At 40.4% G+C, this 27747-nt stretch overlaps 1 protein-coding gene across 1 annotated transcript in view; it reads right to left on the bottom strand.

The window, feature by feature from the left end:
* The window catches only part of KCTD16 (potassium channel tetramerization domain containing 16), a gene marked incomplete at both ends in the record, with an annotated part of 273222 nt that extends 248670 nt beyond the window's left edge, over window positions 1–24552 (bottom strand). Inside the window, one exon of the mRNA XM_084252840.1 lies at window positions 23721–24552. Within this exon, the coding sequence (XP_084108966.1) occupies window positions 23721–24552 (832 nt within the window). The remainder of the gene's footprint in view (window positions 1–23720) is intronic.
* Window positions 24553–27747: the final 3195 nt, after the last annotated feature.

Here is a 27747-nt window from a genome sequence, read left to right as displayed (position 1 = left end):
TCTAGGATAAAGTCCTGTAGCTCAGCATGTCCTGTAAGGCCCTTCACCATCAGCTCTCTTCCACTAGCTCTCTGGACAGAGCCTTTTTGTGTCCTTTGCCCTTATGTTCCAACCTTGAGGCTTAGAAAACAAACCCTGCTCAACCACATCTCCAGTGCCTCAGCATGTGCTGTCCTTCTGCCTGTAATGCTATTCCTTGTAATGTCTGACTGATACACTCCTCGTTCTTTATGACTTTGCTTAAGAATTGCCACCACAGAGAAGAGATCCTTGATCATTCCACACAGAATTAAGTATTTTCTCCTCTTTTATCCCCAAGTCTGTATAATTTCTATTTTATAAAGGTATTCCATATAGTCATATGTAATCATGTCTTAGGTCATCTATAAAGATCTGGTTGCATAAATCAAACTATTGTATAAATATATATAATGTGATATATGTTTCTTCTCACCAATATCAGCACTTTCACCTTCTCTACTTATTTTTATGAACTATAAGGGAAAGATACAATAAAATATTCAGATAACTATTTATCTGAAAACTTTCATCCTGACAAATATGATAATGCAGCTGAAGCTGAATTCTCAACTACAATTCCATATAGAACCTTTCATCCTTATGGCCCTGGAACATGGAACAGTAAAACGCATTGGTGTTTAATAGGTACTTAATGGATCTCTGGTGGTGAATGAAAAATTTTGTAAGGAAATAACACAAAGCATTTGAAAATGCTACCTCTTTTAACCAGTCATGGAAAAGAGTCATTGAAACATCAAATACTTAAGCCATTATGCATGGTGGGAAAGAGGTGAGTCTTAACAAACCAGATTCAAATGGCAGTGCTGATACCTCTTAGCTTAGAAGCTTGTTTGTGAACTTTGAGCCTCAATTTTTCTTTCTAAAGTTGTCTGAAATTGGAATAACTTAATTCTTAGTGCTTTCAATCCAAGCACTGATGATTTTTGGTATTATGTGCTTTTTTTTTTAATTTTAAATTTTGGGTTTACAGTTTTGCTCTTCCATCTTTTGAATATTCCCAACTCCTCTCTTCCAAAAATCTCATCTCCACTCTCCTTTAACCATCCACTTTCATGGTGGCAACTTGAACTGTGTATCATTATTAATTGCTTGGCCTTCTGTTACCTGTTAAACATCCCACCAACTCCTTGCAACTTTGCAGCACATTTTCTCCAATGCTGGATTTCGGTAATCCTTTTACTCTGCAGTGAGTCACTGATCCCATACCTTTTTATTATCTTTCATTCTTCATAGCCTCACTGCAGTTGTTTTTTTTTTTTTTCCTAATCTAAGTTTACTAGTCGATCATTTTAATAACCCCTTTACATAATTTCAATGTTTCACCCCTGCTTTGCCAAACCTTCTGCCTGCTTCTTGGGATGAAGTCTGGACCTGTTCGGCGCCTGCAACCATGCAGCTGGACATGACTGCAGAAAAATGTACAACCATGCAAAATGATTTCACTTGCTTCACATGGGTCCTTAATGCTGTCAGTAAAGGATACATTTCCCTAGTTCATTCATACTCCTACAGTCCTTGATAACTATTTTGTACCATCTTTTCTCTCTTCAAACCTCAAATGCTTTCTTCCCCATCCTCAGCCTTTCAGCTTATTTTACTGAAACAATCCAAAGGAAACAACAGCCTCTCACCAAAGCCTACCAACCAACCATGTCTGTTCTCATATGTTATATTACTGTGTGCTTATACTCTTTCCTACTACTGTAGCCACACTTTCTATTACTATGGGAGAACTTAGAAGACTCATTTTACAAAGACTGAGCTCCTTATGCACTCAATTCTCATTCCTTCTTACTTATCCAAGGCTATCACTTCAGCTGTCTCTTTTCTCCTCTCCTGTATGTCAGTTTTACCCTAACATCTGGATATATCCTATCAGTATACAAACATACAGTTCTTTTAAAATCCTGTTTTAATCTCTCTGTTCTACCATGTAACTTTCAGTGTTTCACTTTATAAAACGGATCTTACTCTATGGACAAGACAATGTAATTTTGTGATTGAAAAAACATTTACAGTCTTGGGAGTAAGAGAGACTTGACTGAATCTTGATTTTATTATTTACTGGCTGTGAATTTGGATAGGAATATCCCTATGGCTTAGTTTGTAAAATGATGAAAATAATCCTCACTTCCTAAACTTGTTTTAAAGAGAAAACATTGTAATATTTACAAAGTGCATATTGTAGAATCTCCCTTGAGATTTGCATTCAGTAAATGACAACAATTCATTTTAGAGAAAAGTGACCATTTAAATGGCGAAAAAAAAAAATGATAAGAAATGGAGAAAGCAAGGGTCCTTAATGCTGTCCCCATCTCTAAGGTTTTATGATTTTCATCAAGATTCAGAAGAGCGAGGAGCTGAATAGGTCAACTGGTTTTAAAACCCAGAGTCAATTTGTCTTCTCAGTTTTTCTTGTAAACTTGCAGTCATAAAAGGCCAGGTTTCTAAGGAGATGGAAAGCTGTTCTTAACATGAAATACTTGTACCAAAATTATAATCTGAAGTAACTCTCCCCAAATTCAAAACTTGCCAAGCTGCTAAGAGTTCATTTTCAGTATATTTTATGATTTAAACAGAGTTTTAGGTTAGTCATAGGTTCACGTTTAAGTGTGCTTTTGCTTAGGGATCCAACAATGCTTGTCAGAACATCTGGATTAATATTGTTTAACACTGCCTGACTCATCTCAATTTTACAATTGACTCTTCAGTCAGACACTGCTAACATGTCTTTGCATTTTTATTTTGGAAAACCATATGTGTTAGGTATTTGGTGCAATGAAAGAAGACAAGGATAAATCCTTCCTATTCCATTTCAAATAGTTTTTGACATCTTGCACTTGTGCCTTTTCATATCTATGGTACCTAGGAAATCAGAGTCTTAAAAATAATGTTGTGTGGGAGTCTCTGGGAGAAGAGATTGTATCCAGAAATGCTGTGTGGGTAACTGAGGACAGATTTACAGATTACAGACCAATCTGGTTTAATTTTTTAAAGCTGTATCGTGGGAAAATCGTGTTTTAAGGCTTAAAATTTGAAGGGAAAATAGAAAGCAAAATCAACCCTGTCCAGCACCTTCTGCCTTTCCACCCCCTGCTGGAAGCTTTATGTGAGCTTCTCACTTAATCTTGGAAGGTGATTACCTTAAAGAACTGCTTTTGGTAGTTTGAAAAAATAGGACTTCCATATGGTATTTCTGTGGTATGGCACAACAATTAAGGGTGCCAAAATTGGGATCAGCACAATTGGGGTTTGAATACTACTTGTACCAATTATTAGATCAATTGCAGTATCTTACTTCTGTGAAGTAGTAAGGGTTATTTTAAAGTTCAGCCCCATCATATCTACCTTTGATCTCCATTGGTCTGCCCTTGCCCTCATTCTTGGTAGGAACAAATTTTCTCAAACTGAACATGTAGGGTAAGGAAAATATCAGGCTTTTCTGCCCTTCCGCCATCAGGATAGATGATGGATCCTTGTCCTGAATGCATGCCTGATGGCGGGCACCTGGAATAAGGTGTGGGCATAGGTAGATGGGATTCAGCTGAGCTAAGACTGTGCTTTTAAGGGCGGTGTCACAGGGACACCAGCAGCAGCAGTAGAAGCCAAGAAGCCGAAACAGAAGCCGAAAGAGAAGCCGAGAAGAAGCAGAGAACGCTAGAGAGCCCAGATAGAGTGAAGACTTGCTGGGAGGCTGGCAGGCCTCCCAGCCCCCCAGCCAGCACCCCTGCCTGCAATATGCCTGGTGAACCCCAAATAAAAAACCTGCAAAACTACTGAGGACTCTGACTCCTCCTTTACCTGGTCTGCATGGGATCAGAAAACCTGCACTGTGTCCTGTTCCTGCCTTTACAGAACAGTAGTAGGCTTTTCCTATACAGAAATTCTAAAGTTGTCACTGAGAGTGACCTTGAGCAGGTGAAACCTCTCTGAGCCTGTTTCTCATCAGAGAGGTTTCATGAGGATTAAATGAGAAACACTTGACATGACACCTGATAGAGAGTTCAATAAAGGAAGATATGATTATTGTTAGCACCTCAGAATTTAAATATATGCCACTACAAATCTATATTTTATTCTGCCTGCTCAGGAGGACTTCAGCAGCAAATTAAGATAGCAATTATTTGATTACATTGCATCTGGTTGTTTGAAAGAAAATTTGTTTTCCCATAAAAGGAAGCAAATTACCAAGGCAAATCACAGACTATAAACAATATGAAAATATAGCTATGATAAAAAGAAAGTGTTCCTGCTGTTTTCATACAGAAGAATATGGCTGATATGAGGGATTATTTGCAAACAACCCCAAAATAGATTTTTTGTTTACAATAAATTCTTCATATCAGGATATAAAGCACCATTTTAACCAGAGATTTTTCTACATTCCCTTAAGTCTTTTGGAAGAAATATACATTTTATTGATGTAACAGAATAATATACTAACCTTAGGCTTTATTCACAATCTAGAAAACAATTCCAACGAACTATTAGGTTGGAAGCATATAAAATCAATTGTAAAGATTATTTTCCATGCTTTCTTTCAATAGCAAGAACTATCATTGCTTGTGTTGTTACCAAAAAAAATAAATAAATAAACTTGATAAGTACCTTTCTGTAAAGCAACCAACCCATTCTGAGCAGGTTTATGAACGGTTCTAGCAGCCACATGCTCTTCGCTGTGGTTTGTAGTCGCTCCAACACTCCTCCGTACACTCCACTCCTCCACCCTTAACACCGCACTACCACCACACCGCACTCTGCTGCACCACCCTTATATTATCAGTCTTTTAGCGCAGGTGTACCCACTTCAGGTGCCCGCCATCAGGCATGCACCCAGGATCACAGGGCTCTCTCATCTATCCTGATGGCGGAAGGGCAGAAAAGCCTGATACCTTTTACCTTACCCTACAGTCCACCCCCTCAGGGTTTTCTGCCATATAGTCTACGTATGTACAATTTTTTTTTTTAAGCAAACAAACAGTGCAGCTCTGGACCACAAAAGCAAATACATCACAAAATGATTAAACTTAATTTTCCTAGGGGCGGAAGGACAGAGAAGTTACCGGTACCAGCAATGGGAGATCCCTCCCATCGGGCAATATACATGCCAATTTGGCATCCGAAGACAATATTGTTGCTGGCATCAGTGGCCTTCCAGGGCGTGAATACCACACTCGCTTTGCCAGTGAAGAGGCATCAGTGGGTTCTACATGCAGCAGGAGTGGAGAGCTCATAATGGGCCACAGAGTTATTACAAATGTCCCCTTGAGGATTGCCCGCTGATCTGTCACTCCAGGGTGGGTAACACGCACCCGTGGCGGCCACTGCGCACTCACCCATGGTTTTATCTGTAAATTGGCCTCCAGGCCACGACCCCAAGGGGCTATCAGAGCCACCCACCGCATGTGGGGAGCCTTCACTGTCCAGGGCCATTCCCAGTCCACAGTCTGCCCTGGGTCTACTCCAGTTGGGGCTGGCAATAGGATGTTGCCCTGCTGTCCAAGTCCCGGTTTTAATAAGATGTCTGACGTCTTTATTTGTAATTGAATGGGAGCAGCGGCACGATGTAGCAATGCCTCCACTGGAGCCAGGCCGCCTCTCCTGCTCCTCTCATTCAATGTCTGCAACACCTCCCAGAGACGTCGGCTCCACCCGGCCAGCGTCTGAGTGGGGGCAGTGGCTCTTAGTCCTTGCTTCAGTAGGCCATTATACCTCTCTATAATCCCTGCAGCTTTGGGATTATAGGGAGTGTGAAACTTCCATTCAACACCCATGTTCTTGGCCCACTGCTGCACCCGGGCTCCTGTAAAATGAGTCCCTTGATCGCTCTCCACTACCAGCGGACGTCCATATGCAGCACATAGGCGTGCCAGTGCTGCCAAAACTGCCTTTTGGTCCGCATGTGGAGCAGGGTAAGCTGCCAATAACCCGGTAGCAGTGTCCACACAGGTGACAGCATATTGTTGTCCATCGGAGCGAGGTAGTGGTCCAATGATGTCAATCTGCCAGCGTGTCAGGGGTACCTGCCCCCGCAACACCTGGCCTGTAGATGCAAAAGGTCTCCGGGGATAAGTCCTAGAACATACCACACATGTTTCACATGCAGTCTGGATTTCTTTTAAAGTTACAGGTAGACCCCAGGCACATACAGTGGCCCACATTGTCTTCTGCCCTGCGTGGAGCAAGCGTCTGTGTAGCCACTGCGCAACATCCCGCCCTGGAGCAGTTTCAAGCCATCGAACCCGGGCTAGGGTATCTGCCTCATCGTTGCCTGGTGAGGCTAATGGGGCATGTCCTGTGACATGATAAACAGTCACCTGCTTCTGATGCCCCAGATCCCATAGATCTTTCCATAGGGCCTGGCCCCACAATGGCCGATGCATAACTGTCCAGTCATTTAAATTCCATGTGGAAATCCACAGTGTCAGACCCCTGTACACAGCCCAACTGTCAGTACAGATTACTAGAGGGGAAGGCTCATGGGCCACCACCATCCATACTGCTCGCAGTTCAGCCCATTGGCTGCTCTGTCCCGTCCCGGTTTCGAACCAGATAGTGTCTGTTTCTGGGTGTACAGCCACCGCTGTCCAAGAGGCTGGCTGGCCCCGGCTGGAGCCATCTGTATACCAGGCCTCTGCTGGAATTGGTGCTCGACCCTCCTTGTAGGGACTAGCTTCAGGTTCGGCTTCTATACAGGCTTCTGAATTTGGTTCCATACTAGTATATGTCACAGGACCAAGAACCTCCTGCAACTCCACCCTTAAGGGGCTAGTTGACAGGGTGCAGCGCTGTTCTAAGTATGCCCCCCACTTCGCCAAAGTGGGCGTTTGAGCAGTGCCACTATGGGGCTTTGTTGTCCAGTCCCGTACCCATCCAGCTATTGGGTAAGTGGTTCTCACTGAGACAGGGGCTGTGGCAGTTATACTTTCTGTGGCTAGTAAGGCTGCATATACCGCCGCTAACTGTTTCTCAATTAAAGAATACCTAACCTCAGCCCCCTTCCAGAGTTGGGACCAGAACCCAATAGGCTGTCGTAGCCTCTCTGATTTCTGCCAGAGTCCCCACCCGAACCCTTCCTGAGTAACATGTACATCGAGCTCACAGGGTCGGGCTGGGTCAAAAACCTGCAAGGCCTGAGCAGTCTTTATAGTTCGTTTGGCCGTGGCAAATGCTGTGTCTGCCTCAGCTGACCAATCCCACCTGGCTCCCTTACGTATTAACATATACAAGGGTCGTAAGAGCTGGGCCATGTGAGGTATAAATGCCCTCCAGTAACCCAGCAGACCCAGAAAGGCTTGCAGCTGCTTCACTGTGGTTGGAGTGGGGTAAGCTTGAACTTTATCTATCACAGCTTCAGGGATAACCTTTGTCTTACCCGACCAAACAACTCCCAGGAACTTAACTGACAGTCCAGGCCCCTGCAGTTTGCTTTCGTTGATTGCCCAGCCGCATGTTTTCAGGTGTGTTAATAAGAGAGGTACTGCCTTTTCCAGATCTGTAAGAGAGTCACTTGTCAATAAAATATCATCAATATAATGGTATAAACGCACTGAAGATGGCCTTTCCCACCGGGCCAAATCTGCTGCCACCAGCCCGTGACACAGAGTCGGGCTGTGCAGGTATCCCTGTGGCAGCACAGTGAATGTCCACTGCCGGCCTTCCCAGGTGAAGGCGAACTGGTCTTGACTTCCTGGGGCTATATCTATGGAAAAAAAAGCATTTGCCAGATCGGCTACAAAATGGTACATTCCCAGCTCGTGGCTCAGACGATCCATCAAATCTGCCACTGAAGGCACTGCAGCATGCAAGGGGGGAACTACCTTATTCAATTCACGATAATCTACTGTCATGCGCCAAGAGCCATCGGGCTTCTTCACCGGCCACACTGGCGAATTGTAGGGGCTGTGGGCAGTACGCACAATGCCCACTTTCTCCAGCTCTGATATTGTGCCTGTAATTTCTTTGTAGCCTCCGGGCAACCGATATTGCTTGGTATTAGTCACTCGCCTAGGGACTGGCAGTTGTAGGGGCGGATGCTTAGCATGTCCTCTCACCACTGCCTTTACCACTCGCACTCTAAGGCGAAACTCTCCGACTGTGGTTTCTAGCCATAAGCCACGTAGTACATCCACCCCCAGGATGTACTCCGGGATGGGTGATACATACACTTTATACTCTTTAGGGGGTAATCGCCCAATCCCCAGAGATAGTTTTACTGCTGTCACCTTGACACTCTGGCCTCCATAGCCATCAATATAACAAGTAGACCCATGAAATCTTTCCGGATTTCCATAGAGCAGAGTACATTCTGCTCCTGTGTCTACTAGCGCTAAAACCCTTTGTACGTTAGTCGGGGACCAGTGGATGGCAAGCTCCACATGTGGCCTCCGGTCCCCGCCCGTCCCCTGTGGACGGGTTCCTTGGCCCTCACCCTATTCAAAGGATATCAGGCCATCACCCGAGGACGGGGCTGGCAGCAAGTGGTCTTCCAGCCGCAGGGCGCGCGCCTGAGGCCTGGGGCTTCCAGGCTCCCCTTGAGCAGCAGTCCTTCTCATGGGTGTGAACCTCTGGTCTTCTCGCAGCTGCTGCCATAATTCCAACAAATATGCATTGGGCTGTGCGTCTATTTTAGTGCTATCTACGCCTGCTCTTATTAAATCCATCCACATTTGTTTACGGGTGACTTTTATAGGTTCTGTGATGCCAAGAGGCCTCCTTGCCCTCCTTGGCATTCCTTTTGACCTTTCTGAAACTACCCGTATTCCTTTCTGAGAGCGCCGGCTCTCAACTTCTCCCAAGCTGGCTATCATTGTGGTGACGTCATGTATCTGACGTCCCACATAGGGTGCTAGTACTGCCATGAGGGATCCAAAGGTAGATGAGGGGGCATCCTTTAATACCAAGTCTCTCATTCCTGCTGTGAAACGCTCGTCGTCAGGACCACGCGTATTCACATTAAACATGGCCTGCCGCATCCCCAATTCCCGAAGTACCTGCACCAGCTCGGCGTACGTCTGCCATCCGCTTACTGTCTCCGGCACGTCTCCCGCATCAGCCCATACTGTCCGTATGGCAGCCATTATCCACTCCAGCAGGGTGTGGTCGCCCTGGCCATACCGCCGGCTGTTCTGCAGCCTCTGTCGCAAGGATGGGTGTGAAGTCACGGAGGCCAGTCTCTCCATCTCTTGAGCCGTGCAAATAATCCCATCCACCCCCAGGTCCCATAAACGTAGCAGCCAGGCTGCCAAGGGTTCCCCTGGTTTCTGGCGGAACTGTTTGCCCAAGTCCACCAGTTCCGCCTGGGTGTAAGGTCGGTAGGTAGTAAATTCCGTCATCTGTGGTGGTCCCGCAGCCAGACCCCCTGGGGCCATGGGTCGCTGCCGCTTCATTTTCTGAGTCACCACCGGGCGGGCCCGGAGCATGGGCCCAGCCTCCTCCTCCTCTCCAGAGGAGTCCGGCATCTCCGGGGTGGCGGGTTGGTTTACCACTGCCGGTTGGGACTCAGGCAAAGGTTCAGCCTCCCTCTCCTCCTGTCCTGAGCAGGGGTCTGGCATCTCTGGAGTCGCAGGCTGGTTTGCCACCACCGGCTGTGATTTGCGCAAAGGGCCAGCCTCCCTCTCCTTCCTTCCTGAGACGGAGTCTGGCATCTCCGGAGGGGTGGGTCGGTTTCTCCGAACTTCTTCCTCCAGAATCCTCAAATGTTGTTGCTGTATCCGCATCTCTTCTCGTATCTCTTCTCGCATCTCATCCAGTACTTGCTGGATCCTAGATTGCTCTTTCTGCCTGGACTCTCGCAGAGCCGTGAGAAACACCCATCCCACGGCTCCTGCCGCCTCTCGGGCACTGCATCCACTCAGGGTTTCTTCTATTTCATACAGGGCCTGTTCCAACTGCCCCGGGGATCCATCTACCTCTGGCCATTGCTGGGGAGGTGCCCACTGGGTGAGGAGGTCGGCCACCGGGTACCATCTGCTCGTGGCCGGCCATCCAGGGATCCCTCTCCAGATTTCAAAGGGTTTCGTCTGCGTAGAGCCGTCCTGCCTCGAACCGTCCTGCCGACTACGCCAGTTGTAAAGCAACCAACCCATTCTGAGCAGGTTTATGAACGGTTCTAGCAGCCACATGCTCTTCGCTGTGGTTTGTAGTCGCTCCAACACTCCTCCGTACACTCCACTCCTCCACCCTTAACACCGCACTACCACCACACCGCACTCTGCTGCACCACCCTTATATTATCAGTCTTTTAGCGCAGGTGTACCCACTTCAGGTGCCCGCCATCAAGCATGCACCCAGGATCACAGGGCTCTCTCATCTATCCTGATGGCGGAAGGGCAGAAAAGCCTGATACCTTTTACCTTACCCTACACTTTCTTTGCAATACAGCAAAGATAGAAGCAAAATTAATGTTTTGTTCTTTACTTTTTCTAATAATTACCCTCTTCCACCTCACCCTTCATTTATATTTGTTCTGAGAAATAAACATAAGCAAAATAAGGGAAATTATGTTTATCAAAAAACTAACCAAAAGAAATAGAAAGAAATATATGGCTAAGGACCTAACTAAAAATGCAAAACAACAGTTTTTCAAATGAGGAAAATTCACTGTTTATTTAGAATGGCAGGATTAGGGTTTTTCAATAGTTACATGAGTCCTACATTTCCTGAATTGCCCCAAGGACCACCAGGAAACAGGGAGAAAGAGTAAATAGGGAAAAACTTATATCCAATTCCCACTTCAACCAAAAATAGTGTCACTGTAAGCATTCTGGATGTGGGCTTAAGATTTAGACTTAGGAGTTTATTTAAAACCTGGAGAATCAAAGAAAAGACACTGAATCAGGAGAGCATGACATTTTTTCCACCTCCAAGGTACTCTGCTTTTATAAACATTGTTGGCACTCTACCTAGCATAATATATACACTTCAGACTCCTATTCAGCATTACAAATTGTGGGGCCTCATAAGAGATCTTTTTATATACACTAGGCCAGGGCCTGCAAATAGAAGAAATCTTTGATTGTATGCTACTGGTCTTTTATGATAATAGTGCTGGTGCTACAATACCATTAAAGTCTCTTTGCTTACTCTGTCCATTAGTACCTAAATAATTTAACAGCTTTCTTAGCATATTTAATCTCTCCCTTCTTGGGTGTCATTAACTTTCCTTAACACATATTCCTTAGATGTTCACTCAAACTAAGGTATAAAATCTGCCTTTTACTTTTCACATTTTATTTCTTTAAAATGTGGTGTTCTGAATGTATCATTCATTCATTCAACAAATGTTTATTGGGACCTCCTCTTGTGTGTTGAACAATCTTGTAGTTACTGAAAATGAGCTGCATGAAATTGACAAGGTAAATGAGTAATTCTTAAAGTCAAAATAGTGACACCACTTTGAGAGTCACTATAAAAGGAGATCTTTATAGGTAAACTTATAAAGTCTCTTTTTAAAATAAACTACCAGTCATCTAAGACAGAATACTCACCTGGCTTCTATTTGCACTAATGCTTTCACAGACAGATGTTTGAATGGAGACGAGAACTGTAAAATTTTAAAGGGGAGATATTGGCTCCTGGAGTAACTAAAATCATTCATATAGCTATCATTGGAAAGATCCAATTAAATGAGAAATGAAATGATTTCTGATGATCTTTAGGTTCTCTTGAGCCATCCTAGGATATAACTTTAATGACTCCATTAGCTACCAGGTATCTTAAAGTCAACAAATGCAATAAAGATTTAAACATGTTCTCCTCTCCAAGCTTTACTATAAAATCTGGTTTAGTTTTCCAACACCTCAAATTCAGGTTAGGAGCTCACTCTCCATCCTCCTATCAGTGTCCACTTACCTATAACACCACATTGAAATTACCCATTACTAATCTAATCTCTCTCTAAACCAAGTGCCCCATAAGAACATGATTATAGATGATTCTTGTTCAAGATGAATCCCTGGACTGCATGCAGTCTCAAGTGCATAGTAGATGTTCAATAAATATTTCTAGGGATATGAACAAAGATGTTATAAGCGGTAGGTATCTAACACACATAAAAGCAAAAGTCACAGTCCCTGGCATTTACTCATATGGCCAGAGGGTAGTCAAGAGAATTCTGGACAAGTAAGTGAGGCTAAATCTAACTTTCCACATTAAAGGATATCATTCTGATGAAGAGATGTAAAGATCTGTTAGAAATTGAGATTTTATATATATATATATATGTAAAAGTATGTAAAAGTTTTTGGTATGTGTAAAAATGTGCAGATAGAGTAAGTTTTGAAGAGCCTGCAATTTCCTATCAATGAGGTCTGGGCACACAGCAAATCACTTTCCCGACTCATTGTGGATAAATGCTGCAAAATCATTAGCACAAGTAATTTGTGAGTCAGGATCTCAAACCTTTGTGTACAATAATGATATTTTTTACCCACCTCAATTGGACATTCCTACCACTCACAAAAAAATTACTTTATATAGAACAGATCCTCACTAAGTGTGAAACAATCATATTTTTTCAAGCAAATAATATTTTACATTACTGAACATCAAATAATACTTTAAATTTGGCTTTAAAACATTGAAAGTATCATGCATCACATTATTGTCAGTCATTACTACTCCAGACCATATGAGCATCTCCACAAACAAAAGCAGAATGGCTCATTTCTAACTGCTCATAATAAATCTCTACCTAATTCATTGCAGCTTGACATGTTTTATAGCTGTAGACAGGTATAGTTCTGTTTAAAGAAAAAAAGACGCTTTGCCTAGTTGGCTGGAATGTAAATTAATGAAACCTGATTCCTATTTTCCATTTGCATTGCAATGTAATTTGCAGACATATACCCATAAGAAAATTTCTTCAACTGAAGTTATTGTCTATCAAGTGGTAAGAAAATGAACCATGATGTCATTGTCAGCCAGCTCTTTTTCTGTTTGGAGTATTTCCAGAATTGATATTTTTTCATGTCTAAAATATTCCTTTGGCTTTGTTTATTATTGTATTTTTTTTTAATTTACGTAACATAGGTTTACAACACTGTACATGATTTAGGAGTATAGGTTCACATCTCCTCACGTGTATGTCACCACACCACTCCCACCATCAAAGGACCCATAATTTTCCATCATAGTCCACTGATCTTCCTCCCCTTTTTGCTATCTTTCCCCTCTGATAGCCTCAATTCTACAATCAAATATCTAGAGTTTGTTTGGGTTTGGTTTTGCCCAGTCCTTTGTTGTGTTTCTTTATAGTCTCCATATGAGTGAAATCATCTGTTATTTGTCTTTCTTGTTCTTATTTCACCTAGCATAATCCAGTTACATCCAATATGTCACAAATGGACAGATTTCATTTTTTTGTGTGCCTGAGAGATATTCCATCATGCATATGTACCACTCGTCTGTCGTTTGGCACTTAGGCTGTTTTGATAACTTGGGTATTGTAAATTTTGCTTCAGTGAACATGAAAGTAGATTATATCCCTTCCAATTAGTGTTTTTGTATTCACATAGAGACTAAGGAATGGAAATTCTGGATCACGTGGCAGGTCTATTTTTAGTATTTTGAGATATCTCTATTGTTTTGTACTTGGGTTGGACCAGTCTTCATTCCCACCAAGAGCGTACACCCTCTCCAACTCTTGTTGCTACTAATCTTTTTTTTTTATGGTGGCCATTATTATATGTGTGAAGTGGTATTTAGTTTTTATTTACATTTTCCTCATGATAATCATGATGATCATTTTTTCATGTGCCTGTTGCATTTTTTCATCTGTATGTCTGTACTGGAGAAGTGTCTAGTTAGCTCTTCTGCCCATTTTTTGATTAAGTTATTTGTTGTTGTTGTTGTTGTTGTTGAGTTCTTTGTAGAACTTGGATATTAGCCCCTTGTCAGATGTGTAATATGCAAATATTTTCTCCCATTCAGTAGGGTGACTTTTCATGTTAGTGATAGTTTTTTCTGCTGTACAGGTGCTGTTTTAACTTGATGTAGTCCCTTTCATTTATTTTGTTTTTATTTCCCTTGCTGTTGTAGTTGAAGTTCCAAAACATCACTGAAGCCAATGTTGTGGGATGTTTTGCCTCTTTTCTTCCATTTGTTTTGCAGTTTCAAGTCTTAGACTGAAGTCTTTAATCCAGTTTGAGTTAATTGAATTATTAGTCCAATTTCATTATTTTACATATGACTGTCCAGTTTTCCCACTACCATTTGTTGAAGAGACTTTCATTTCTCCATCGCATACTGTTGGGCTCCTTCTTCTTAAATTAATTGACCAAATAAATTTGGGTTTATTTCTGGGTTCTCAATTGTATTCCATCAGTCTGTATGTTATTATTTCAATGTCATACAATTTTGATTACAACAGCTTTGTAGTAGTTGAAGTCTAGGAGACCACCGTTCTATGACACAACCATTCTATTGTTTTGTCAGAATTGATTGGTTGTGTAGAGTCTTTTGTGGTTCCATATAAATTTCAGTGATGTTTGCTCTATTGCTTTGACAGCTACCATTGAAACTTTGATAGGGGTTGAATTGAATCTATATATTACTTTTGGTAAGATGGACTTTTTAACAATGTTCATTCTTACAATCCATGAGTACAGAATACCTTTCCATTTCTTTGTGTCTTCTTCCGTTTTTTGTTTTTTTTTTAATAATGTCTCATTGTTTTCATTGTATGAGTCTTTTACCTCTTCGGCTAAGTTTTTTCCTACATACTTGATTCTTGTCGATGAAATTATGAATGAAATTACTTTCTTGTTTTTTTCCTCCTAGTTTGTTATTTGCATATATATTGATATTTAGCCCACCATTTCACTGTGCTAATTTCTTACTTGTAATGGTTTTTTAGTCCAGTCTTTAGAGTTTTCTGTGTATATTATCAAATCATCTGCAAAGAGTCATAGTTTTACTTTTTTTGCCAATTTGGATCTCTTTTATATCTTTCTCTTACCTAAATGTTCTAACTAGAACTGCTAGTTCTAGTGAAATGGTAGAGGTAAGTGTGGACATCCTGATCTTAGAGAAAACACTGTCAGTTTTTCACCATTTTGTATGATGCTAGCAGTAGGTTTGGCATATATGGTTTTTATTATGTTGAGATATGTTCCTTATATTCCCATTTTATTGAGAATTTTATCATAAATAAATTCTGAATTTTGTCAGATGCCTACTCTGCATTTATTGATATTATCATATGATTTTTCTCTTTCTTTTTTGTTAATGTGGTAAATTACTGATTGATTCGCATATGTTAAACCATCCTTGCATCCCTAAGGTAAATCCCATTTGGCCATGAAGTATGATCATTTTAGTGTATTGTCCTTGATATTAATTATATGCCTCTGCTATGCTCCATATGTCCTGTTTCCTTTTTCCCAGTGACTATAATTTCTCTGCTGTTGCTCCATTCTCCTTTGTAGAAAAGTTGCCTTTGCCAGAGTTTTTCTCTTCTTTTCACTATTTAGTTGCATTGCGGTGTTGATCTGCACAGTCTGCAATTATTGTCTAAACAAAATTTACAGCAGCCTGAAACTCTCTAAAGTATGCTAACAATTATGTATAATGGGTTGCCTCCTATTTTCATCAGTGTAACTAATTCACAGTCACAATGTATTAGATATACTCAGACTAAAAGGTCTCTATACATTGTGGTTGAGAAATTGTTATAACTTTCTTCTTTGGAAGGGTACTGATGAATGAAAACAGAAAAGTATGAATTTCTTCACATGGGGTAGCTTTTGAATGGGTCACAGTAATAGCCCCCCATTAGCACTCTTATTTCCTTTGAATGGCACACAGAACAGCAACTCACAGTATGAAGCAAAATGTCTTGTTTTCATTTCTGGACCAATTTAAATGATCTTATTGTCAGTGGTGTACTAAATAACCATTTTCTGTCACCAAGAATCAGAATACTCTCCAGGCTGAGATATATAAAATTTATTCTAAACCTGCAGCAACTGAATATGTAATTTAAATTCTATTCTTAATTTTCAGTTCTACCACATATTATCCTAGGTTCTGAAAAGTTACAAGTTGAAAGCAATATGGGAGGAAAGCCACTATTAATGACTTCCATTATGAAATAGCCAGAAGGGAAGAAAAGAGTAACTAGAATGTGAACACTTTTGAGCAGTTTACTTTTATTTTTATTCAGATTCAGTCAAAACCAATCACTAGAATTTCCTCTTAAAAAGTCACTTCTACATGTTTTTATTTTGTTTTGTCTTGTTTTTAACATGTAGAGAAGAAACAAATCGGGGGTAGCTTTAGAATCAGGTAGGTTATTTAAAGGTGAACTGATGAACTCATTCATGCCAGTGTTTTCATAATTATTTATAACACTTCCATAGCATTGACTGGGTGCCAGACACTGTTCTAAGTACTTTATATATACAACCATTTGATTCTTATAACAATAAATATTATCATTTTTTTCTGTTTTACAGAGGAAAGCTAAGTCATAGAAGTAAAGTAACTTGCTGATTATTAAATAAGAGCAATTCAACTTCCAACAATCTGGAATCCAAAATCCAGGCTCTTATCTACCAGGTTATGCTGCCTCTGGCATTAAGGAGTGATCATTAGCATTTAAGGGAAGGAAGAGGAAAAGGAAGTGAAAAACTTTCAGCAATAAGAAATCAAGAAGTCTCTCTGGTTACTCTCACAGCACACTTGACATTCTAGTTGGATTCTTTTCCTGTTGGGGCTATCTTCTGAATTTTGCCACACTTTTCTGAATCCAGAGTCCTCCTGGGTTTTTCCTTAACTCTGATCCCACCCAGCTTCTACTTGCTCCTGCTTGGGTGAACCAATGAAAAGAAGACCACAAGCGACTTTGTTGCTGTTAAGTGTTTTTCTCAGTTCCCTTGAGCTACAATCATTGGTGAAGGTGGTAAGAGTAGAGCATCTTTCAGTGAGAATTACAATATATGTAAATACTCAGCCTAGTGCCTGAACCAATCAGTGCAAATGAAGAAATACTATTATTATTATTTAGTAGCATTATTATCAATGTTATTATTATTATTTAAAGAACCATCACACAATCACTGCTCTCCAGTTCTTCTATTGAGGAATAATATAATGATATATTCATGGCAGTGGCATCTGGGGTCATAATAGAACTCTGAAATGGGCTTTTAATTTTCATTATTTTGAGAAATATTTATGGGGTACCTACATTTTTACCAGGTACTAAGCTAAGTATTATAATTAATGTGACAGACACAGCTCCTGTCTTAACACAGAATTTATAGTCTAATGTTAGAGAGAGAGTTAAACAAGAAAGTATAATACAGTATTATTTGTGCTATGGTAAGGAAAAATAAGGTCCTGTAGGGCAAAGATAAGAAGTGTTTCATCCAGACATGGTAGGCTTGGAAGACTTACTTCTAGATTGGAACCTGAAGTACTTAGTTAATCAAAGAAGGTTGAGGGCAGAGTTCCAGGCTGAGCTAACGTAAGCATAAAACTGAAGAAGCAAGTGTGTAACAGCATTCAGAAAGTGAGAAAATCTAGCACAGCTGAAGTTAAAAGTGCAAGGCACAGATGGCAACAAAAGAGGCTGGGATGGGAAGCAGAGGTCATTTCATGAAGGACTGTGATTCATTTTATTAAAGAGTTTGTATTTAATTTTAAGTACAGTTTTAAGGTAATGAAGATCTTTAAGCAGAGGAGTTGAACAGATTCACATTTTAGAAATATTACCATGTTTGAGGCAGGGAGAGTAGATGCAGAGAAACAACACCAGGCACGAGATGGAGAGGACAATTGAAGTTTCCTTGCAATAGCCCAGAAAAATAATGCTAGTGGCTTGAGCCAGAGTAGCATCAATGGAAATGAAAAGCAATGGAAAGGCTTGAGAGCGATGTGGGACAAGTACCAATAAATAGGACTTGTAAATTGGAGAAAGTACTTAGGGAGAAGGAAGATTTGGGGATGCCACTCAGGTTTCATTCTTCCTTGAGGAGTAACACAGGGAGAGAAGAGATTTAGGAAATGCAGTAAGTTCAGTGGAGCTTCAGCACAATGAAAGTATCCAAGAATATTCAACTGTAAAATTAGAGTAGCCTGGAGACAAACTGCCCCACTGGAAATAATTCCTCCTCACAGGCAACAGGACCCAGTGCACATCTTGGTAGGCTCAACCCTGAGCCTGAGGGGTAACCCAGTCTAATGATGAGAACAGCAGAGGAATACTAGGGAGTTCTTGAATGACTAGAAAGAAAAATAGGAGCCTCTTTTATTGCCTGCTGATTCATCCAAATCAGCTTGGACAATGGAGAGGATAGATCCCAACTGCTATTAATTCATATGATGAATGTAAATAGATAACCATAAAAAGATTCCCTGTCTTTGCCTCCATAAAATATAGCCTTTCAATCTGCCAAAACAAATTAAAAATGGATTTGCCATCACCTGTGAAGATTGCTTGCCAGAAATACTGAACTTGAACTTGATCAAATCTCTAGACTCCAGAGTGTAGATTGATGAAAAGCATAGGGAATGGTGGAAAATTGATGTATTAATGACATCACAGAGATCATAGACATTAATAATCAAATCTAGATTGTGAAAAAGTTGACATCAAAATTTGGTTTCTTCAAACAAATATTTTGAGGAGAGAGAGAAGGATAAGGATCCTGATTTGGATCCTGATTCATACAAATCAATTTTAAAAAAGCATTGTGAGAAAATCAGGAAAGTTTGAAAACTGACTAGACATTGGATAATATTTAAAGAATTGCTCATTTTGTCATTTATAATGATATTGTGTTTTGTTCTTATACGTTGCTGTATTTTAGAACTCTATAGTATAGAATAGTACAGTAGATGAATGAAGCAACTGATATCTGAAATTTGCTTCACAATAAGTCAGTGCAGACAGGAAGTAAAGAAGGAATATAGAGGAAACAAGATTGGTCTTACAATAATACTTGTAATGATTGAAGCTGGGTGTCTCTTTGAATGCAGCTGAAAAATTCTATGATACATTTTTTTAACTGGACTTGCCAAGAAATGTAGTATTTGAAGAAAGCAATAGCAAAGACCAAAGAAAAAAGAGCAACTATCAGTTGTGCTGTAGAAACTGAGCATTCATCTGTCAGTTTCCGCAGAACCTTTCTATGCATTGGGCTGGCACTCTCTCCTGTAAAGCACTCCTCCCCATAATTTGTGTTTGGCGGTATTCCAAATGGAGTTTTGTAGCACATTTTCAGCTATTCCATTTCTAATTTTTTTATAAGATCTAAGCCTCATTAGTCCATTAGACACATTTGTTCTATCCTTTCCAGTCATATATATTTTTAACACATCAAGGCATTTGGGGGCAATCTTTGAGAGCTCTTCTTTCTGCTCAGAAACTGACACTTCTCCTATAGCCAAATTCATTCAGTGATAGCATAGACCTAAAAACTGTTTTAATCACCTCACAAAGGTTTGGGCTTAGGTATGAGATCTTGTTTCTCATGAAAGTAAAAACAGTATAAAAATATTTGGTAACGTGCTTACACCACTGTCATATTGAGCCCAACATCTAGAGCACAGCATCTTAAAGAGTTAAGAAAAAAATTACATAGACCACCCTTACCCCTAATCATCACCTGTAGCATCCAATATCTGCACAAACAGGGTCTAAATGGATTTCACAATGAAGCCTTATACTTAAATTGTGATTTTTAAAAATTTACTAATTAAGAAATCTCTTGTCTTAAGAACACCCACTTTGGGTACAAAGTCACCTGATGCACAACTGCTAAAAGGTTTCTTATGTACGAATACCCTTGAGAAAAGTATACCATAAGTTGAAAATATTCAACATATACTCTGACAATAACTCTTGATTATGGCATAGAGACAAAGAACCTGAAAGTAGAAATGATTAAGACAGTGGAAAAGAAAGTATCTGAGGTGGAAAAGACAGAAAAAGTCACAGAAAGAGAAGTGGGCGGTGATAAGGACATATGTGCCAATGTCATTTCTCTATGGGCAATAAAAATCAAAGCTATTATTGTTCTTTTTTTTTGAGTAATCAGGGAAAAAGAGCTAGAGTTATTTCATGATAGTTACATTTCCACCTGTTTTCCTATAAAAAAAACACCTCCTCTTTTTGAAGACTTTAACATCAATGCTTGGTAAGTTATTCACAGTGGCCAGAACCACATATCCTTTACAATACAAGTTCATGCAACTGAATTCTAACTGAGAAGTCATTTTTGACCTACTTTTCTCCAACATCCCATCTCAACAGCCTTGGTGATATATACTTTACACAAAATAATCTAGAGTCTTTTGTGAAAACAAACATTTAAATTTAAGAAAATGAAGAGAGGAGGCAAAGGAAGAAAGGAAAATTTAAAATGCACCTACATGCAGCAATTTGTTGAAAAGGTGATAAATTGGTGTCTTTCTCTAAAGCTCACAAAAATCTGAAGAGCACAGAGTATATGTTTTTGAAGTAAGCATCTGATGAATTCAGCTCCCTATTTGTGGAGATGTTATCATGGCTTATTTGAGGCAAATGCCTGTAAATCTGAGTGCTTTCAGACATTTGTCTGAAGTAACTCACTTATGAGTAGGCTTAAGGAAATGTGCATAATTCTCTCTAACCAAGAACAATCTTCCCACTCTCTCGGGCATTGGAAAATGGCTCGGAATAAGAGGTTCATTTATTTCTATGCACAGTGATTTTGTTCCTAAGTGGTGTGGATGGTTATTGAATATCTGGTTCAGGATTGGGACTTCTCTTTTCCAAATTACTTAGTTCCCATTTCATTTAGTGGTGAATCAAGTAGGCATTGTCTGCTGTTTATGATACTGCCTTTGATGAAATACTTAAAGAGAAAAGAGAAGTAATTATTTAGCTAGTTGGGTGGGAAAGGAGAAAAGCTATCTTCTTATAGTTTTAAAATTAAAATAAAGAACATATCTAAAATATTTTGTGAAGCAATCTTATGACACATTTATTTTTTTTTCCTGTGTGTCTATATCTGTTACATTTTATTGATTGCAGATATTGTACAACCAATAACATACTGTGTTGTGGTATGTGAGTGATATGGGCAAACACATTTCCTACCTACATCTTGAGCATATACCAACACCTGTTGACTTTTTAGTTATTCATAACGCTACATTAACAAAAAATTCAAAATAATCAGATATTGGCCATCACTGTAGGTCTATATGAAGATTAAATAAGGCAAGAGTTAATAATTAAAAAAATAACAGTTAATAATTGACAGAGGGATTTTGGTATCCCAACTGCCCTTAAAAAACTGAAAGACAGATAAGCAAATGGAGTTTCTCTATGACTGTCAATCACTGTATGCAATATATTAACTTCTCTTTCATTATTTTTGTACTGTGATATGGATCCAGGCAGTGACTTTGCATTATCCCCAGGTTACTAGAAGATCCTGGTTGCTTCAAGTTAGTTCCTTAGATCTAAGCAATTAGATTCTTCTAATATAGCTCTTCTAATATAAATTCTAAATATAATAACATAGATATATGTATAGATATTGGGTTCCTATGCAATGAGCATCTTGCATACAGTCAACTCCCTGCTTTAAAGTACCTCCCATGGTTTCGGCCCATTAACCCAAGCACAACAGCTTGATGAATTAATGCTTATATAGGCACAGTTGGCAGCTTCTAATTAAATAATTATGGTTAAGCAGCTGCATGGAAGCTGTTATGCACCCTAGAAAGCCAGCTGTCAGTTTTATTGGCCCTAAGACAGAGGAAGAGTTAATACTTAGCTCAGAATGTTAGGTACAAAGAGGAAGAATATCATATGCATTATATATATGCTGTGCAATATGAGGTTCCTGTGTGTTTGTGTTGCCTTTCTGTGGAGTGATGGAAGCACACTGCTCCTCAGCAACTCTAGCATTCCAACAAAGAAGGAAGCAACTCTATGTTCAGGAGAATAGAGCCTGTCCAGAGCAATCTAAAGAGAACACAGTGTTAGATGGATGAAGCTTTGATAACCACAGAAATGCCATTGAGCTCGTAAGCAATTATATTAAATTCTGAGTCTCATTTAGATGAGTAAGTGTTTAGAAAAATCTAGTGTGGTCTTTGTTGGAGAATATGACTGGTATGATTTCATTTATTTGATTAAAGCTTCTTAAGGTGCTTTTTTCAAATAGTAGAAATTTGAAAAAAAAGGAAAATATCACAAAATCTACATTTGAAATCTTTCTAAGACATCTTTTTCAATACATTTGGAGAATATATTTCTTCTACAGAGTCACAGGTAATGTCATATTCCTTTATGGAAAACTAAAAGGCTAGAGTCTTATCTCTACACTGGTGGGAATTCACCAACCAAAAGGAAGCAATGTCTGGCAACCAAGCTCTAGCACAGAGAAAGATACAAATCATAGATAAAGGCCAGAGATAACATTATCAGACCAAATAATGCATGTTACTGCATACCAATATACTCCTGAATTAATAGCTGATTTCACTTTTCTCCATGGGTGGTTTTTCCCATGCAATCCAAGTGTTTCCCTTCTGAAAACCAAATGTGTGATAATCCACTTATTAAATTCATTTGTACCTTTATCTTTAAAGAAATTTAGACATTTTAGGCCTCCAAATTTGGGGATTTGCTCTAAAATAAAAACAGAAGAGATCCAAATGTTAACTATTTTTATGGAATTCATTAACCCAACTCCCAGGCCAGGCCTGGGAAAACTCAGCAGTTAAATCAAGGATTAAACTTTACATGCTAATTTATTGTTCTCCCTTCAGAGATCAGTAGCTTATAGCTTATTTAGAATATTTCATGAAACAGGGCAATCTGTACATAAGCTGTTATTTAAGCAGATGGATTGACCTCTAAAAAAACCCTTACTTTGAAAGCTTCAGTATAATTTTTGTCTTATCTCTTTCCCCTCTGGTTTCCTCTTATGTCAGTAATTCTATCACCTAAGCTATCTGAAGATGTTTTCGTGTGACTGACAGTTCTCAAGGATCTAGTTCCTTTAAGATATATCTTAAATGAAGTTCAGCTTAATTAAGTCTGCAGTGCAACTCAAGTCTTGGTACAAAATGCTAAAGAATCAAACAACAGATTTATTAAGCCCATAAAAGTAAATTTCAGACAGGAAAGGGGGCAGGGTAGAGAGGGGGCCTTTCATCAGTCTATACTGCCATCTAGCCAAGACCACGTCATTCCATGCAGCATCCATTTGTGTTTTCAAAGCCCCTGATGAAAACAAGTCTTCAGCAACCAACTTAATAGACCCCAAAGTTCAGATGAAAGAACAGACAGAGCATTTCATCTATGCTGAGTCTACCAGCCTCCGATAGGCCAACATCTAAGTTCAATCATCAACCAGCTCTTCACAATGTAATATCCAGCAAGCAGACATACACGTCTGTTTTCATCCCACATATTACCTATACCAGCATCGGTTGCATCTTGTGATTTTTGAGTTGATTAAATAGTCTTTGACCTCATTGAAAAAATAGATAACAATTGCCTTAGGTAAGACGTGAGAGCTGAATTATAGCCTCTAATGCTCTAGCTATAACTTGAGGGTGAAAAAAATCTCAAAATAGTATTCCTTAGACATTAACTGAGCATGCAGACTACAGACATCTGTTAAGAGAATCAATACATAGGAAAAGTAAAAAGAACCCTTTTTACTTACGGTAGAAGACATATTCAGTGTAGCTTGACCAGATCTTGTCATCTGTATATTGGTTGACGAAAGATGCTGTCACTGAGGAGTTACAGGCCACCATGTGGAATCCACACTCTGACAACATATCAAAAGCCCTTTCCAGATGCTTAAATTTGAGATAAAATCGGGAGGTGTATCTTTCAGGGGCTCGATCAGGGTCTCTACTCTCATTCAAAGTATCGCCAAAGACTTCTTTTGCCAAGGAAATCCTTCCACAAACCAAAATCCGGGGAACTCTCCGAAATTTGGCATCTGCCTGCCCTTCTCTGCCCATGGTGCAGGACCCCCTATAACCAACAGTAATGAAACCCCACTTGCGGTCTGCAGGGAGCAGTGAGGAAGGGGGGCAGATTCTTGTGTCGCTTCCTTGGGAGGCATCTTCAAAGTCACTGTGGCAGAATTCTTCTGGGCTTTGTTTGATTTCATCGGGGGTCAGGAGTTTGACCAAGTCTGGGAGCTGGAAGTACTCAGCTTCCCTTTTCAGCCTTCCCCTTTCTGGAAAGTGATCAGGCAGGACCACCTGCCTGTCCCTGAGGTAGTCCAGAATATAACGGAACAAGAATCCATCTCTGTCAATGAAAAACCTTCCTTTGGAGTCCTTGGCTATATCGTTAGCAGTGTCTCTCTTTGGGGAGAACATTTTCCACAGGAGGGAATGAGGGATGCTTATTAATGTGGAATGGCGAGTGAAATAAACTTGACCCCCGACATTCAGCTCCACAACCTCGGGGAAGGAGTTGGGAACGGCGGCCCCTTGTTCTCGAGGATAATAACGACTACAATTTCCACTCAGAGCCATTGTCCCTTTCTTCTTCTTCTCCTATTTTGATTTAAAGGTGCAATCCAGTGGAGTCACAGCCTTATCATTTGCATCAACTTGGAGGAAGAAGGATGCTAACTTGTTAAGAACAAGCTCCTCTCCCCAGTTTTTCCCCCCAAAAAAGCAAAATTTAGGAGAGTCCACAGGTGAAGTGATGCTGCAAATGAAGTTGAAACCCTGGCTGATGGTGACCTATTATTTCATGGAATGTAACCAACTCATCTCCATCCAATCTTCCTCCAGCTCAGTAGACAAGGCAGGCCAAGTCTCCAGTTACTCAGAGGTCTGTCTGAAGGAAAAGAAAGAAAATTATTTCCTCAAGCCCAGCATGAGTGGAGAGAGGAGAAGGAGAGGGAGGGAGGGATAAGGAGGGAGGAAGGGAGAGATTATTTTACATAAGCAGCCCTGAAACTACTGGTTTCAGCCTTTCTTCAGATAAATTGTTGCTTCTCTCATGCTATTTTGTGTCTACATGTTTATCCACATGCATCTGTCCCCATCAGTATTAAGCACGTTTCTATTTTGAATTCTGCATTAAAAGGGAATATGCCATTTTCAACTTCTAAGATGAGTTTTTGTTTTTTGCAGCTGAACAGGTAAGCAGTACACCTTGGAGCTTACCTTAATAAGTGCTGGAGACCCAGTTCTTGTGAAGAAATAACCCATTTGCAAAACAGTCAAAATCCACAGCCACACGGAGTCTGGAGCTTGTCAAATCCCGAAGAGGTAAAGGACAGAGGTATCAATGAAAAGTGCCAGAGAGATGTGCTCTTTGAAGATAATGATTTTTATATATTAAATATTCATACAAATGTATATTTGTCAGTCTGTGTGTATTTATACATTCACTCCAATCTCAAGTTAAAAACAAGTGACAAAAAAGTTAAGCTGGGATGAGAAGTGGTTGGTTTGAAAGAAGCAGAGCTGAGAAAAATGCTCACCGAAAGCTTCTCCAGAAAAAAAAAATAATAATAATAATAACCAAACCTTTAGAAAGAATCCTTAAAACAGAAGAGAGTTGCAAGAGGTGCCCGGTGGGACTTAGAAGCTCTTCAGAAAGCCCAGAAGCAGAAAGATAGAGGTGCCCCGCTGGGGTCCCAGGTAGCCACCCCACCTGCCGGCAAGGGCAGACGGGCCCCCATGTTCCCGGCCAGGTGGGAGCCGGTGGGAGCCGGCGGCCGCCGCAGCGCAGAGATGCCGGCCTGGGGCTCGGGGCTCCGGCTTCACTGGCGGCGGAGCTGGGTGGTTCCACAGTTCCCAGTGCAGTTCGGATGCTGTTGTTTCAGCAGTGCAGGCAAGAAACCATCCAGGGAAATGACTATTACATCATCTTAAAGGAATATGGCTTGGAGAAAGCGGAGGCAGCTCCGAGTCACGTCCTCCACGGTGACAGGTCGCCAGGACCGCACGGGGACGCCACCCTCGCGCCGGGCACCGACTCCGGGCGCGCGGGACTCGGGGCGGGGACGCAGCCGCGCTCGCAGCCACTTCCCGCCCTGTCCTGTCCCGGAGTTGGAGTTGGCCAGGACCTTTCCTTTGCCCTTCTAGTCCTGGCCTCCACCACCACCACCATTCCTCAGAAATAATCCCCACCCCCGTGGTGAGATAAACACAAATGATTTTTCATTTGAGAAATCCACAAACCGTTTGCACATGTATTGAATTTCTGTTGAAAGGCAGATTTCTCCTTCTAAAGCTTATTTCTAAAAAAGCACGCTGAATGACCCCAGTGTTGAAGCTACAAAGGGGCTTTTTTAGTTTTTTCAATCAAAAAGCATTAAACCAAATTCTCTCCAATGCCCTCCTCTTCCAGCATCCTAGTCACTCTCCTCCCAGCAAATACATGCATAATAAATAAATATATTCTCTCTGGAATTAATGATGCACTTTCAAAATGATTACAGGATGCACTGGTACCTTCAGAAAGCCCACAGTTTATATTGCTAAGTCATTACCTGTAAGAAATTTTTACCTGTCACCTATTTCTGGGGCCGGTTCCTTACTGAGCATCTCTTTGGATATGCCCCCCCAACCCCCTCCCAACTCATCCCAGAGGACTTTGGTGGAAGACACGCCTGCTAAGAGACGTTTTACTCCTGTCTCAAAGGGCTCCCTTAAGTGCATCATTAGAGCTTCAGGAAGGCATTTCCAGGGCAACCTAATCCACTAACAAAGTGCTTCCAGTTGAATCTGCCAGTCAATAATGGCCCAGCCAACGCTTACAGTAAGTGGGTCATTTCCCTTTAAAAATGCCAGTGTCTTAGGACACATTCTTAGTGAGAATATGGTAGTCTGTCTATGAATAATGTATGTGAGGCACACTCCATCCCAAACAATTGCTATTAAAAAAAAAGAAAAAGAAAACCTAAAGGGAAGATGAAAGCATGAATTAGATACATTTTATAGAATACATGTGTTTATTACTAACTCTTACCCCAACAATTAGCTTAAAGAAGGACTCAGCCATAGGATCAATTAATTTCTAATTTAACCCATTTTTTTTCTTTCAGTGAATATCTGGTTATTGAACACGTTCAGAGTATTAGCTAACTATCCAACACCTGATTATATTTGACATTATTATTATTATTATTATTATTATTATTATTATTAACTAATGTATTAACCTGCTCTGGCCTCAATCTTTGGCATTCTAATGCAGGACCAAGCAAGTTAATTTGTTATTTGATGCACTTATATCGCCATCTAGTGTAGCAGTGCAGCATTATCTGGCAATTTAACTGCATAAAAAAAGTTAGATTTTTTTTCTTTAGTTTTTATTGTGACTCAAGTATTACCTAACATGCACTGTTCACCATAATGACAAAATAAACATTTAGTTCCATCAAGTCAAGGGAAAAAATAAGTTTGAATCTATGCCTTTAAATAGTAGGGTTGGTTGTAGTTGAAAGTATATAAACATTTTATTTCTAACAGAGTAGGCATGGCAATAGCTTTGGGCATTGGATATTAAATATTTCAGGGACAGTTTGACAGGAAGTGGAGATCAGAAAAAAGGAAAAAATAATCTTTCAAAGCTAAAAATAACTTGAGAAATAGGAATCAACCATCTCATCTTAAAAATTCAGAAACTGAGGACCAGAGAGGAAAACCACTTCTAAAAAGTCACACAGCTATAGAGTAGCAGAGGAGGGCTTAGACCACTGCCTACTC

This window comes from Talpa europaea (assembly GCF_964194135.1).
Source record: "Talpa europaea genome assembly, chromosome: 13".
In the NCBI taxonomy this organism is placed as follows: Eukaryota; Metazoa; Chordata; class Mammalia; order Eulipotyphla; family Talpidae; genus Talpa; species Talpa europaea.
The sequence above is the reverse complement of the archived record's forward strand: the minus strand, read 5'-3'. Positions and strand labels throughout refer to the sequence as shown.